Below are 16,195 nucleotides of genomic sequence, written 5' to 3' on the forward strand. Positions count from 1 at the left end.
GCTAACTAGTTACGCGACCCCCAGCGAAACGTCGTCGACCTCTTGTCGCACCATATATGAATGTGTATATTCATTGAGATATGCTGTTTATGGTGTGGTTGAATTTCTGTCATTGTTATATTTTACAGAAATCACTCACTTTTTGCCTAAGATTCTTTCTCTCCCTTTCCTTTCACCTTGCCGAATTGTAAGTGTGAAGGCACAGGCTTGTGTCTCACTCTTTGCTGAATGTAAGAGAATTGCTGTTTTTCATTATATATAGTAAAAATTTCTGAGATCACTGTCCGGCTGGACAAATCACTCTAAAACAAATATAGTTCGACTGTGTCTATATGTTTATTCCTTTATTCTAAACTTGCATGGGACCACTGTTCTTCAGATTCCAGTCCATAGAAATTGTCCCACGAGCACCGGTAGACAATAATTTTTTCAAATCTTGTTTTTTCAGTGATGTGACCACGAAGGCCCTGATTTTATATTAGAAACAGAGCTTTGGACTATAACATTTCCCTCTGAAAGGCACTATTTCTCTTTATGTGTTCCCATACCTTGCATATCACGCATTTTGGTGCTTACTTTCCCTCCATGTTAAAGAACAGTAGATGTTTTAGCACTCAGGCTAATGAGCTGCATAGCTAAATACATATAACGTCCCAAAGGCGAGATGGATTGCATTGCAAATGCTTGTTTTATCTCCATTTCCGATCCTGATTGTTGAGGCAACCAACAAATTAACATTCCCTTATCAGATATACAACCTTAGAAAAACTCTACACATATCTTTGTTCTCATCCCATCAAAGCTGTTGATTGTAAACAAAAAAAACAGTTCTAGGAACCTTGGCAATGCTTCTTTCGAAATAAATTGTCCTGCACGCCTGAATCATTAATCTGTGTGTAGTTCAAATCAAACTAGTACCTTAATAAAAGAAGCAATGCTAACTAGATACACTGATCACAATAGGTAAATTTTATGTTATTTGTTAAACTTACAACCATCAGCTGTATCTTAAGCTGCCTATGGGTCAGATAAAGATCTGTTTGTCAGGCACAGTGAGATTGAGGCAAAGAAGGGTGGAGCATATAAGGGGGCGACTCTGATTCATAGAAGCATCATTTCTTTCAACTATGCAGAAAATGTGCAGAGTAGAGTAGTGTTTTTGTAACAAATTTCAGAAAACTGAGACGGAGGGGAAAGCCAAGTGGGTTCATACCATTCATATGACTTCTCTGGCCAAGAATTGTTATATTGTTTTGGGTTGTTCAGGTGGGAGTCTTTTGTGTCCCTCATTTCCCATCCTCTTCCTCCAACCCCTAAACACCTCGGCCAACTAAATACCAGAACATACAGGAATATAGTTAAGAATCTTTTGCTAAATATGGACACGAACTTCATGGTTGGCCTAGTTTGGGACCTTTGGAGAGGCCATGGATCAACGTATTACAGTTTATCCAATGGACTCCCTTGATCGTCATCCCCAAACACGGATGAGCCTTCCGCTTAATGTCCTATTCCAAGGATAGTGCCAGGAAAACAATAGAAATGATGAGACTATGGTGGCTTCACGTAAATCATGAATATTATATTGTGCGGGTCATTCTGTATTTTTGTGCAGATTTGCGTAGTCTTTGGGCATCCAGCGCAATGTGTGGTACTTGACATTCAGCCATCCATCCCAGTTGTACTCAGGTGACAGCAGCTTGGTGGGCTTTGTGTGCAGCAGGTAATGATTGAGATGACTCTCCTCCTGAAAGACTGCCTCAATCCCTTTCTCTTTGTCCCTCCGGATGCCCTCCTGGCAGGCCCTTGCAAGCTTTAAGATCTCAGAGACTGTTCCAGCAAAGGTGGCTGCATGATAGTAGTAGTCGCTCTTGCTGGGGTCAACAAAGGCAGCAGATGCAGGATTGGTTTCAAATGACTGCATGAACTTGGGCCAGAGATAGTGGTAGGAGTGGACCTGGGCCACCAAGTCACTCAAAGTTTCAACCCCGTAGCGAGATGTGAACTCTTGGTCCACGTCCATGCAGAAGAGGAAGTTAACCTCACGCTTAGCACGTGGGACCACCAACTCAGCAATATCTCTCATGCGCATCATGCTAATGTCTTGCCAGCGGGCATGTTTCTTGACTTTAATCACTTCCATAGACCTGTTGGGCAGCAAGTAGATTTTGGGAACCAGGGAGGGGTCATCTACCATCACATAGTAGACAACAGGATATCCTGGCATGAAGTAAAGCTCTGCAGTTTCCAGAAAGTGCCCAAGATATCTTTGGATGTACCTGGATAGGAGAGATAAGGATAATAATTAATTGAGGGCTAACCAGCAACGGTGACAGAGAGAGATGAATGTGGCAAGACAGGAGATATACAATTAAAAGATTTTTCCCAATCACATACGTGCCCACCCATGCACCTATTTTCAGTACTAATCCAAACCTCTTTGCCTTTCACTCCCAAAGCACAAAGTTCCACTAAGTTTGCATGAAGTGTGGTCACAGCACTGCCAGTACATCACGCGCCATCAGCTACATGCTTGACCCGACCATCTATGTTGTAACCCATGACAATGCCTACGGATGTTTAAGGTTAAGGTGAAATGTACTGTGGGAGACTACCATCCACAAAGCTCACCTGAAGAAACAGTGAAGTTAACCAGTACCTGGGTACTAGGTAAGAGCACTTTCTTCAAGGAGGCTTCCAACCATGATCCAACAAACAAACACAATTCATGTACAGTCAAAGCCAAGAATGCAGGTGAAACTGAAGACTCATACTGGCCCGGCATTCCCGTTCACAAATCCTAAAATGGGAAAACTATCCTATACTTGGAGTTCAAGAAGATTTACTATTGCAAGTGTTGGCTGGGAATGGGTGTGTTATTTGCCACATCTGGTAAATACTCTCACTGTGGGCGTGATAAAATTCTCCTAAGTTTAAGTTTAAAGTTTAAAGTATTTATTGAGCGCAACATACACCTGAACGGTTTCTTGGCGCTAAAGTGGAAGACAGCCCACTGAGCGGGGACAGTCACTGAGACAGGGCTGGAGAATAGACTATGGACTAGGGAAGAGCCTGAGGGAATAGAAAGGTCTTCAAAGCTTTACGGAAAGCGGAGTAGTCAGTGAGAGACCTAAGATAAAAGGGGAGAGAATTCCAAAACATGGGGGCAAGGATGGAAAATTTTGAGCCACCCTGTTTTTTTTTCCGGTAACGGGGCACATCTAGGAGAAGTTGGGCCGAGGAGCGAAGGTCTCTGCCAGGGACATAAGCCTTGATGGCCGATGATTTAAATGAGGGGGCCAGGCCAGTCCTGGCCTGGAACACCATGCAGCCTAGCTTAAATAGGGCACGCTCCCGCACCGGGAGCCAGTGAAGAGTTTTCAGGAGGGGGGAAGAGTGGTGGAATTTAGGGAGACCAAAGGCAAGACGAGCAGCCTGGTTTTGCACTAATTGCAATTTACGGAGGCTGTACTGTCATCATTGCGGAGGGAAAAAGGAAGCGTAACTTTCCAAAGCATTTTTACAACATTGATTTCCACAAGTCCTTCCTTTTTACAGAACTTTTGCCTGGTAAATAACAACAGTTTATTTATTGGAAAAATCTGTCACGTGGAAATAGCGGCGGTACGATAATTATCACACAGCTTGGAATTCTGATCCCTTTAGCATGTCCTTCAAGAAGATTCATAGTATCAAGTACAGGGCATCATCATGGGTTCAGAGTTTTTTAGCTGTCCAGAAAGGAGGTGCTTCTAAGGGACTAAAGTGCTGTGTGACTTTCTTGTAGTATCTACACCTGGGTTCTCCAAATAGTAGCCGTGAGCTATTGGTAGCACTCCAGTTGCCTGTGAGCAGCTTTCCTGTGGGCAGCTTAGGGAGCTAAATTAGAAGCTTTTGCTTGGTTGAATTAATATGTTTTTTCAACAATCTTTTATTGATAAACAAAACAGTAGGCTTCACAAATCATTCTGCAGTGGTATAATGATGTTATAACATGTGTATTGGCCTTGGTGCCACCCAACACCATTCGTTACATAGACCAGACTTATAGACTAAGCGCTTCTACGGTCATTCGATTCGATTTGCATGGTACACCTGGTTTTCTTTTACCATACGAGTAACCATTTGCATGTCCCATAAGCTGTAACCCCTGTAGGCTCTACAATTGCCCGGTTGAATTAATATATGTATGCCAAAACTGAAAAGCATTTATTTCAAGATGAAAATGTGTGTATTTTCTGAACCCATAAGTTGATGTTTGGAGAAAAATGGTTGACTTTCCAAAATATATTTGCAACTTATATTTGAGTGATAGAAATCAAACTGTGTTGGGGAGACTTATTTCAAATATTATTAAGTAGGTGCTATCAGCATTGCAGCTATGGCTGTTATGTGTTACACAAGGAGAATCACTCCACATTTACAAAGCTTTTGTTGACATCATTTCTAATATATGTGCCTGTGTCAGGCTCCGTCTTCTCTACTTCTTCGGGGCTGTGCTGAAGACCTATAACCTCCCCTACACAACTCCCCCAGAGCCTGAAGTATACACACAGGCGACTAGGACAGTCCCGCAGGGGAGGGAAAGGAAGGGGACAGCGGGGAGGGAGATCTGAAACGAGATCGACAGACCATTAGTAGGTACCCTCCCACACCCATAGACACATTCCTAAACCCTTTCTTTTCCTTCTGTACACTGTATGGAATTACCCCACCTGTAAAGGAAAATACGTTGGACCTGAATCCTAGGGGAAGAGATTCGGGGTGTTGCTAGAGTGTGGTCACCAGCGTCTAAGATATATACAATAACAAACATATAATTCACATTCCCCAATGGATGAAAGAATCATACACACAATACTCATGCATGCCTAACAGTGTTTGTTTTCAATCTTGTTGGCACAACACACCCTCAGGCTTGAACCCCCTGTCTCTCTTCTCCTGTGTTGGGATGAAAATAAGGTATGCAAAAATGGCAGACTTCACATCAGTCTCTGTATTCACAAGGGATATCAACACAATGGAACCAGTAGATTCCTTGGTTCACGAACAGCTAATGCTTCTTAGAAGTTCCAGTCTTTGACTTTGCACAATACAATAATGAAAAATAGTTCGAGCCCCGACTTCCTACTTCATGAAGTTCAACACCCGATAGTGATTTGGCTCAGGTACCTCCCTGCAATGAGACGAACGTTAAGCATCTCCTCCAACAGGGAGTTTGCTAGCCATAGAACGAAATTCCCCACGAGCAGTCACGGGTGAAATCTCCGCTCAATGCAAGTGCGGGAAGTGTCCGACCCAGAACGGGTCACTGGTGATCTCCGCAAATAAGAACAAAGCTGTATCTTACCCGACCGGCTCAATACCAACCATCTTCGTATCCTAGCAGGAATAATCGGCGAAGTCGGCCTCTTTTGTATGCCCTTTACTTCCGCGTCTTGCGTGATCTACGTCAACCACGCAACGTGATCCCGGACATGCCGGGAAATGTAGTCTTCGGTGCCTTTGTTGTCGTTTGTTGCCGTTCTCGGGACATGAAGAGCCTACAGAGAGCCGCGGATACTATAAACATGACAGCCTGATGCACTGAGGTGATTACTGCTGGTAATCTTGAATACGGTGTCCATAGAGTAATATTGTCTCATGTGGTTACTAATACAGCTCAAATAATATTAGTAGCTTGGGAGTATTTTTATTGAAAATAAGTAACTCATATTTGAGAAAAGCTTTGAGACTCCTGATCTAGACACATCAAGAACAACTTTCACTATAGTGGTGAGCCTACGGGGTCATGAGTTTACAAATTACCTCCACTGTGGGTTTAATCGGCCCTTTTCACAACATATATTAGTCAATGTGTAGTAAACTACTCCACAGCAAGAGTTCAGAAAGAGTAGTTTATTTGATAACAGATTACACAGCTGATCATCTGCCCTGCACTTCTGTGTTCAGAGACAGTTGGCTCACCCAGTTGAAGCATAACACTCTAAGTGGAACCAGATGCAATGACATCACAGAACTAATGACAGCACTGACACAGAGAGAGATAGTTAATGCAGTGTAACATCCATTTGAACTAACTAATGCAGTGTAAATAGAATATAACACAATGAACTTCCCTCAGAGCCACCTAACCAACGTAGGTGGCCTTGTAATCCACCAGTGAGTTTCGCTCATGTTGCCAATATGAATACCCATTGGATTCTGCCAATCCACACTGCTCAATACCTTGTTACAACTGATCTCTCAGGTGTTGGAAAGATGCTTAGACTATGAACTCAAACAACATTATGTGGCATGTGCTGTAATAGTCTCATGTCTTGTATACACATCACAATTATTCATAAAGGACCAGTGCTTAATTTGTGCTTATGACTGTCTGCCACATGGTAGTTGTGTCTGCCAATTTTGGTACAAGCACAACAACTTCTGTTTATTAATTAAATTTACATTTCCAATTAGTAGTTTTTGCCTCGATAGCCATTCTTTTGGCTTTGGGAGGCTGTAATTGTATAAATGGTCACACCCTTCAGAGAGTGATAATTAGTAGTGTGTTGGTGCTGTCATTGGCAGTGCTGCCAGGGGCAATGAATGGTGCAAGCTCTAGTGTCCTCCTGTCGAGAGCCCCGACACTATGTTGTTTACACATTAAGCACTGTAAAGGACACCGCCAACCTGGTGGCTACAATATATTGGTACAGATATTTGTACAAGGTCAATAGTGTTTGCAATTTACTATGTTCATTTATTATATTTAATGTTAAAAAGAGGAAAGGACTTAATTAAAAACAGTTTTATTCAACAATAACCACAAAACATCAATTCCAAATTCAAGGACAATTAATCACATAATCACAGTTAAAATTAATAAACCAAAAAAAACGATTTTAACTGGGATTATGTGATTAATTGTCCTTGAATTTGGAATTAATTGTTTGTGATTATTGTTGAATACAAATGTTTTTAATTAAGTCCTTTCCTGTTTTTAATATTAAATACAATAAATGAACTTAGTAAATTGCAAACACTATTGACCTTGTATGAATATCTGTGTCAATATACTGTAGCAGCCAGTTCCTCTGAATAATTGTGGTAGGTATGCAGTTGAATTGAAAATGTGTGATTAGGTGTGCACATAAGTTTATAAACAAATCCCAGAGGACATCTTCTTTGTCATTTTCAGTTTTACCCTAGTCCTTTGGGCGATCAAGGGTTCCTCTCTTTTTTTTTTAAATAGTCTCACTTCTTCCTCCTTTTCCTAGGAAGAGGATCATTCCACGAATTCCCGCTCCCTACCTTATTATATCCCTGTTTCATGGCGCTCCTAATAATGTCCGTATACAGACAACCTACTATTAAACTCAGTTTTTGCTAATGATTTAGCCCTTTATGATGCATTGTCAGTCCTTGCCTTTCCAGCAACCAAAACACTTGTTTTTAGATTTTTGGGTATAAGCAGGTAGCAAGTTGAACAAAAGCAGATAAAGCCCATGTAGTGCTGTACATGGATCTTACAGTAGATGATTCCATGTGTGTGGGCCATGCAGGATAGTGTTCATCTCTTAACCATTTTCACGACCTTCTTGACGGCATACGAGAATGCAGTGGTAAGTGGACGGAGACCATCCGAAAAAGGAAAATCTGCTGCTATCTTTATTGGTCTGGTCAATAATGAGCCTTCCAAAAATGCTTTATTGTTTTATGTCTTGAGTTATTTTTTAATATCCTATTTTAATTGGTTTATTTAATCTTGGGGTGAGGAGCATAAAATCCCCATGCAGGCTATAAGTTTTGCTTGGATCGAGGAAGATGGACCCTAGAGAGGTGATGACAGGCCCTCCCTGCAGGTTGGAAATTGAGGGCACGGCTCTGGATGGGGACAGGAGAGAGAGCGGGAGGAATGTATTGCCCTTCCTGAATGATATGTGGTATTGGGCAGCAATGGGCGGATGAATAATGCTACTTTTTCAGACTTGAGATTTTTTCATGTTTTTTCATGTTTTGTCTTGTTTCATGTTTGACATTTCACTCAAATATGCCTCAGTTCTAAAATGTCTTTCATTTCTTTCAACGTTAGTTTATGTTAAGGCAATTTTATCTTTATCTGCAGATACATTTTGAGATTTGTTTTCTATTCACCTCTACTAGAGTGGTCTTAAATGTCAGATTCTTATTGCTAAACACTGAAAATCATATTGTTTTTGTCAGGTTGCGGCAGGTTCTCTACGCCTTCCATGTGGAATATCAAGGGTTGGAAGATCACCTTGTTAGTAGGAAGCCCATGTCTTGTGTGAGATTGTGGGTAAGGTGACCATGAGGAAGATAAGAGAATGGGAGGTCTTGGACTGGTGGCTCAGGTGTTTACACATGACAATAATGAATCCACATTAGAAAGGAGTATCAGACTTACACTGTGAGATGAGGGATGCTTTTTTTGGAGGCAAGAGTTATAATTCATAGTTCATATCCGTGTACAATCCAAGGGTTAATAGTTTGAAGGAGAGAACTAACAGAATGCAAAAGGAAAAGTTACTTTCTTTTGACTGTCGTTTTCTAAAAAAGGTTTGAAAAATGTAGAATAATTCCTGGCTGCAATGCCAATCCTTGGCAAACACACACATTTTTGTGAACATTTCCAATGAATTAAAATGTCTTTCTTTTAAGTTTTTACAGCGTTTTCTTTAAGAGGGGCTACAGAAAAGACAAAGTAAGCTTGTACCAAGAGTTGTCAGGAAAAATGTAACACTGCTTCTTTCATTTCCCCTCTAATGTGACATGATTGTACTTTGGTTTGGAGAGGTCAGCCTCAAGATATTTTTTTTACCAGTTTCTTTAGTTCAGTAACAAATATGCAATATATATGTGTAACTACATTGCAAGCGACTTCTCTGGAGTCAAAAGATCAGCAGTCTCTACATTGGCAGTACATTTACAGCTCAGGTACGTTCTGCGCCATAAGGGGTTATGGAAATATTTTCCTGACCTCCTGGCTCTGATAGGGGTTCCAAAAGGTATCCCCTTAGTGACAAAAAACAGATGTTCCTGCTGGGTTCTCAGACTGCTGTGCTAGGCTTGCAACTACATCGAGGTCCGCTTGACAACAGTGAACCCTGGTTAAGGAACGGTAAACTCATGGCGCGCTTCATCGCCAGGGCTGCCAATCATGGCAAGATTCATGGGCCTGTATAAGACCTTTCTGTGGGGTTGCAAACCCAGAACCACAGGCCACAAAGACTTAAAACATGCCTGTGAATATTGCTTTGGTTAATGGTCCAATGCCATGAAGATTGCAGAAAATACAATAAGATCCAGAAACGCTAAAAGAAATTAAGAAAGAAAAACTGGGCCTGGCCAGTGGGGGTTGGACGCACAGCCTTCACTGTGCAAGCCCAAATGCAGTGCGTCTTGGAGATTGGCCGCCCCTGGCAAGCTGAGCTCTGGTGGGCTCACACGTCAAATTCAATGGTAATGGCCTTATCCTTGATGTGACAGATTACAAATGAGATTACATGAAGATTACCCTTAACACTATGTTGTGTATGGCAAATGCCAATATGATTCATCATGCAGTTACATGTTTAGTTTTCTGCTGGTTTGTCGAGCTGAGTGCAGTGGAGGAATTTCAGTGTTCATGCAGATCTGACATCAGAGAGGTCAAAATGCTTTTTTTGCTAATAACTAGAATTAATTGTCAGATTTAGACAAAAGTAGAGATACCAGAATTGTGATAAATGTATAAATTGTACATACCCCTGGCTTTTGATCACATGGGATGCTTGCTATTTATGACAAGCTGTAGTTGCACAGCTCTAAAGGCAATGTGCAATAGTGGTTACTCACAGGGTAGGTGTACACAGGCCAGGCCTGAGGCAGTCCAGGCAGTCACCTTTTGCTGGATCATGCAAAACAGGTGGGAGACTATAACATGATAAGGAGACATAATCATTTACCACCAACTTCATAAATCCTCACAACCACCAGTGAAACACTCTTACCTTTCAATTTACATACCACAATTGCTGGGAAATTAGGGTTAACGTTGGTCAAAGTACCTTGAAAAACCTCTTAAATCCACTGTCAAAACTACATTGAAAGATCAGTTTTGTTTACAAAATAAAAGCAAAAAACACCCTGAAATTCTCCAATTATGGTTAACTAAGCAAACCGCAACTCACACACCTTCCATGCTAACCATAACTCACATACCACAGCACAATATTTCTAACAATAACTAAGAGGACTTTTTTCCACATGTTTAAATTACCAGCTCATACACTAAGAGATCATGCAGCATCCACATGCACGTCATTGATGATGGTTTGGTAAGATATCATGTTATGTCACTAATGAGATCACTTATGTCCTTTGTGGGGTCATCTGTTCATCCTGATGTAGAAACTCTCTATGCATTGGGTGGGATGTATTGACTCCTGATGTAGTCCCTTGCAATAGATTTGCATACATCCTCTGAAATTCCTCTGATAAGTAGGGAGCAATAGATTGGTTTGGGTCCTAGAAATTTCCCACAAATTTCATTTATTGAGGATTTGTCAAGGATTTCTCCCACCTCAGTGAGAATTACATAACTCAACAAGTTAGTCCTCCATTTTGTTTTCATATATTAGCAGACCCCTTCTACTCTTTACTGCCCGGAATACCGAGAACTCGAAAATGTCCTGAGAGTAGAGGTTATTCTTAGACCGAATGAAAAGAATTTGTATGGAAATGAAAGGAAAATCCCAGGAAACTGAAGAGATATTTAGCTGTTTGAAAGAAATCCCTGTCTTGAGGAGATTTTCAGCAACAGTGCATAGCCGCAGAAGATCTCATGTCTTAGATATACTAGCACACACAATGGCAGGGCAATTGCTGGACACTCTCTGCACAGATTGTAAGGGGAAGGGTAGTACCTTACATTGGTAGTTCAAAGAAAACATCTGCAAATGGAACCAGATGTCTCAAAGGTCAGAAGTGACCATGGAATCTCTCTGTTTTAGAAAGCGGTCAATAAACTCTAAGATCCCTATTTGATTTTTTTCGACACTGTACTGGTTTAATAACCGAGATCTAAAATGAGTCTCTTCTTGACCTTAAATACACTCCTTTTCCTTGATCTTCATGCACATTTCCTGTATCATACGCTTCATCTGTTGTGATGGAAACCCAGTGATGGTATGTCGGCTGAAACCTGAATTAATTACTGGAGCCCAGAAGAATCACGGTTTTAAACAATCCTTCATCTAATACTATGTCTCTACACATTCTAGAAGAACAGGGAACTGGAGATCATGCAGGACTGGGTCCTGGAGGCAACTACATGGATTTTGTGGCAAAGGAGATTGTTGCTTGACCTCTCCCTCTTCCTTGGGTATGCCCTCTAAACAGGAAGCTTTTCATTTTGGGAATGATCTTCACGCGCCTGGGAAGTAATCCAAGAGTTATGAATATTGAAAGGGCCTAATTTTGGACAAATATGACTGAGCTTCAATGGAGAGTGGTAGCTGAGGAAATAATTTGAGAGTACAGAAATGTGGAGCATTCCAACACTGTGGTGAATCACTTTCTGATAAGTGACTGAGTGCCTCGGTCTAAATGTATTCTGGGGTGGATTAAGAAATTGTGCAACAATTTTAGATTTGGGAGCTGGAAGGAATCTGTACACACTCATTGGTGAGGGTCATATGGCACACTTATCCCCACCGCCTGCCTGTCCCATCCACCTACCTTCAGTTCTGGCCAAACCACCTACCCATGCATCTGGCATTGCAGTTCACCAGTCCTCACCAAATACATGTGCAGCTGACCCAAATGCATACATTTGCACTTGACCCTCAGGGTCTGTCTCCTGTCCTGGCCCCAAACACTCACCTGTGCACCTCAAGAGGTGTTTAAAACTAGCTGTACTGCAACACTTACTTGCCCACTGCAAAGACAGACAATCCGATGACTGTCCCCCGTGCCCGATAGAACTCATCTTCTTGCGCCCGGTTAAAGTTCCCATGCCACACAATGGGGGCGCCCCAGGAAGACACACTAGGCTCATTTGGGAAGCAGCTGCCAAGGAAGCAAGTGAGAAAGAATGAGAAAAGCAAGAGTCAGAATTATGCTAAATCACTGTAGTGATATCACACAATGAAGCTTGGAGTCTGTAGTGATATTAAATTGTGAGATCACAAACCTGTAACGATCTTACAAACAGGCCAGGAGATTAAAAGAACAAACTATCAAGTTGTTGCTCAAGAGATTTTTTTAAATACACTTTTTATTGACTTTCATAAAGTGCAGTCTAAACCTGCGGTCAACACCGTCATAGTAAAACGTATGAATATCCCACCTTTCCTAGTGCCAAATCTCATGACAAACCACCACATCCTGCAACCCCTCCCAGAGGCGTGTCCTCCCTGCGGACACCTGGGGCTCAGACAGTTGCATGTCACTGACTAGGGACGAGGAACTTTGCTTGCATTGTACTAGTTCAGTCCCTCTATATCTCGCCCAAGCCCCTCAGACCTTCCAATGCGCCTCATCCCTGGTGGTCCAGTGGCAGAGCTTTGCTCTTCTGCTGGTCTGCTCTGACTGCCTTCTCTAGCCTTAGCCTGTCTGTGTGTGCCTCGTTTTTGTGCCTTTTCTGTTACCTCTTTACCCTCTGTACCTTTTTTCTCTTTGTGCCTTTATTGTGCCTTTTCTCTTTTTTCCCCCTTGAGCTTTTCTTGTGTCTATTTTCCCTTTCTCTGCCTCCTTATTCACTGCCCGGGTTTCCGCTTCACTCCCTTTCCTGCTGCCCTCATGGCCCCTACCCCCCCCCCTGTGTCTTCCCGCCTCCCAGCTACTCTCCCTCCCCCGACCCCTACTTAATGGCTTGCGCTGCGCGACAGGGTGAGCAAGACCTCTGACCTCCTGGTCAGGGAAACTGTTCTCCCCTCGCTCAGCTCCACCATTGCGCCGCTGCCCCCAGCACCTTCTGCCTTCTAGGTAAAGTGTTCGAGGACCTCCTCCACCTGCAGGCTCCTGCCTGCACTACATCCCTGGTGGTCCAGTGGGAGAGCCTTGCTCTTCTGCTGGTTCACTCTGCCAGCCTTCTGTAGCTTTTGCTTGTCTGTGTGTGCCTCGGTATTGTGCCTTTTCCTGTTGCCTTTTTTCCCTCTGTGCCTTTTTTTAGGTCGAGCCTAGACAGTGCATGCTCTGTCTGGAAGACCTCTTGTAGTCTAATGGACTTATGTCCCGCCTGCTGCCTTTTCATAGCTTAAATGCATTGTCCCTCTTCTTTGCTGCTTCCTAATTGATTCGAGTAGCGAAACCTCATATCCGTTTTTCATAGCACAGCACAGACCAACTACAGCTACCTTCCACTTGAAATCTTAATCTGTTTTCCAGGAGCACTCTTTTGCCTGTTTTCTGCGCGCCACATCTTAACCCCTTAAGTGCTGCCGTCGGCCAACGGTCGTCGCGAGCACTACCTTGCCAGTGCTGCGCACGACCTTTGGCCGACGGGCCAGCATTCGTTCTTAGAACGTTCAGCACTGGGCGCTGAACGTTCGACGCTCCTATGAGGCTAAACTGCAGCCGCTTTACTTTACGGCAGTTGTGTTTAGTGCAATCGGATTTTGTTTTATTCACAAACCTATTGTATGGGGGGAGGGGCATGGCGGTTTGTGTGCATTCCTCCTACTGCTGCGAGGTGGAATGGGCGAAGCCGCAGCTCTTGGTTAATGCGCTGCTCACAGCTTAGTTCATCCCTCCAGTTTGGGGACGTGCTCCTGCTTGAGATGTGCCTTTAGATCGCTCCATTCTCCAAGCTGCTCCTATTGAACATTTGCAGGAGTTAATCTCCTACATTTTTGTAGATAAAGACATTTTTCTACTGTCTATCCGATCCACGCCAAGTGACTTGGGAAACTGGATTCCCTGGAGTGCCAGGCTCTGGGTGCAAAGTGGGGCCCCGTGTGCAGAGTGGCTTTGCACTGCTTTGCGGCTTCTTCCGTGGCCCTTTTAGTTATTTGCAGCTTTTCGTGTTGGGGTATTGTTGGTTAAAGAGACTCCTTTTTTCAGGTAAAGGCAGGTCTCAAGAAATGTGTAGAGTTAACAAATGCTGATGTATTAATATTCAATGTTTTATAGCGAGCTTTGCCTGCTTTTAAGAGGTGCTGCATTATATTGGCCAGGGTGATGTTGTAAGCCCCATATAAAATTCAACGTCATGGTGTTATTTATGTAAGTTTATGTAACTCAGTCATCACTGTCCCCTTCATTCCCAGGACGCAGCCTGTGATCTTAAGCACCGGCTTCTTGCTGCGCAGTGTTTCTGGTGCAAAATGTTCCTTTTGAAATGTATACATTTAAATGGTAGAAAACTGGGCAAAGGTTAAGGCCCTCTTGCTTTTAGGGAGGGTGCTGGGTCATGGTGCTGAGGGGGTCTCACAGGTAAAAGGGAGAAATGTGTGTTTCCTATTCTGACAGTAACCTCCCCCCTCTGAGGGGGGAGACCCTGGCTGGAGGGTGCAGCACCTTTCGCATGGCACGTGAGCAGGGTCACAGCATGTGGCAGAGGGCTTGTTCCAGTCACACTACATCGACCCCCCCAATTTCAGGATGCATATGGCTGTCTTGGGAATGTGTTGTTTACTTACTTCTCAGCTTCCTCTAAGCTAAGTTTCCCAGGCGGAGGCTCTCCAGATAGAGCACTAAAGGCCCCTCTACTGGTTTTCACACTTTGAGGGCGGGGGAGGGACCGCATTTGAATACTGTGACACTGTCACTGCAAGACACTTCGAGAAGAAGGTCACCTTCAAACTCCCTACCCACGCCTACAAATCCCTCAACAACATCGGACCCAAATACCTCAACGAGAGAGTATCCTTCCACATACCCAAGAGGATCCTCCCTCTGCCGACCTTGCCCTGGCAGAGGTCCCCGGCAACCACAGAAACTGGCGGGAGAGCCTTCTCCTACATCGCAGCCAAGAGCTGGAACGAGCTCCCTCTGAACATCAGGAAGGACCTCAAGACCTGGCTCTTTGACTGATCTGGAGCCGCTCCCCTCCCCCACCCTCCCCCCTAGCGCCTTGATTGATTCACGTTCTGCGCCACATCCCCCTCCACCCAAATTCAGCACTCAAGGACATTATCCACGCGTTTCGGTCGCTTTGGAATGTGCATGTTTCACCTTTCTGTTTTCAAACAGATGTCCTATCAAGTTGTAGTACATTTTAGGTGGTTCATTCAAAGGAAAAGCCAGAGCTGGGGACTGCCAATTGTAGAAGTTTCAATCAGTTTAGCTGAAATAACTGTACTGGGCAAAATTCACCCTTCACACAAGATGTGACACCAGGTTTGAGAGGCCATCTGGCTCTGGAGACCCAGTAAGGCCATGACCCAGGGTCTAAGTGCAAAAGCTTAATCACTGTGGTGAAGGTGGCCCCTTAAACTGGTGTCACAGTTGCCTATGACCGAAAGACTGGAAGAGAGGCGTATGGGCTTTACATTTCAAATAGTTGCACGCAGGGCTTTAGGTGGGATGAAAAAACTGGGGGGTTTCTCAAAGGGGCGTGGTCAATGTAATTAAGGGCGTGGCTTAAAAACACATAAGCTAAAAATCTGTTTTTAGCAAAGTGTGCTGCCCGACTTGCATTTTGCTGTTCCGGTCATTGCGTCCAGATATATGATACAACAAATCAAATCATACCTACAAGTCAGGACTATTGGCTTTGTCAATGGTTGCTAGTTGCATAAGATAAATAAGCAGCAACTATGGCTTGAATATAATATTGAAACAAGCATTGGAAATGCAATAGGGCTCACATTAGGAAAGTTTGAGCTATTGGTCTTATAAATGAAATTTTTATTATTTATGTGTTATTTTTTAAAATAGCTAAATTAATAGCCTTGTCATTTACAATGCCAATAGTTATAACTTTCGAAAATGTGACACCTATAGCATTTGTAATGCAACATGTTTTATATTTTCGGGACTTAGATGTATTGATATTACAAATAACAATTGCTTTTAATTTTTTTAAATAAATAATACTTAAATAATGTATTTAATTTGTAATGGCAATAGCTTAAACTTTTGTAAATAACTTTTGGGAAGATTATGTTAAGTGTTTTTATTGTGACGAAAATCCAAGAACAGAAGTGAAATATTAACATCTTTTTGTGATTTGTAATAAAGCTTGGAAGTTTGAAAACAGCTTGAA

At 42.9% G+C, this 16,195-nt stretch overlaps 1 protein-coding gene across 1 annotated transcript in view; it reads right to left on the reverse strand.

The window, feature by feature from the left end:
• Positions 1-344: 344 nt before the first annotated feature.
• Positions 345-16,195, reverse strand: part of LOC147659084 (N-acetyllactosaminide alpha-1,3-galactosyltransferase-like) — a 44,433-nt gene continuing 28,582 nt past the window's right edge. Inside the window, exons 2-3 of the mRNA XM_086951982.1 lie at positions 11,917-12,054; positions 345-2,279 (exon numbers count right to left, since the gene is read on the reverse strand). Of these exons, the coding sequence (XP_086808108.1) occupies positions 1,595-2,227 (633 nt within the window). The 5' untranslated portion in view covers positions 2,228-2,279; positions 11,917-12,054 and the 3' untranslated portion in view covers positions 345-1,594. The remainder of the gene's footprint in view (positions 2,280-11,916; positions 12,055-16,195) is intronic.

This window comes from Lissotriton vulgaris, unplaced genomic scaffold (assembly GCF_964263255.1).
Source record: "Lissotriton vulgaris unplaced genomic scaffold, aLisVul1.2 SCAFFOLD_3986, whole genome shotgun sequence".
In the NCBI taxonomy this organism is placed as follows: domain Eukaryota; kingdom Metazoa; phylum Chordata; class Amphibia; order Caudata; family Salamandridae; genus Lissotriton; species Lissotriton vulgaris.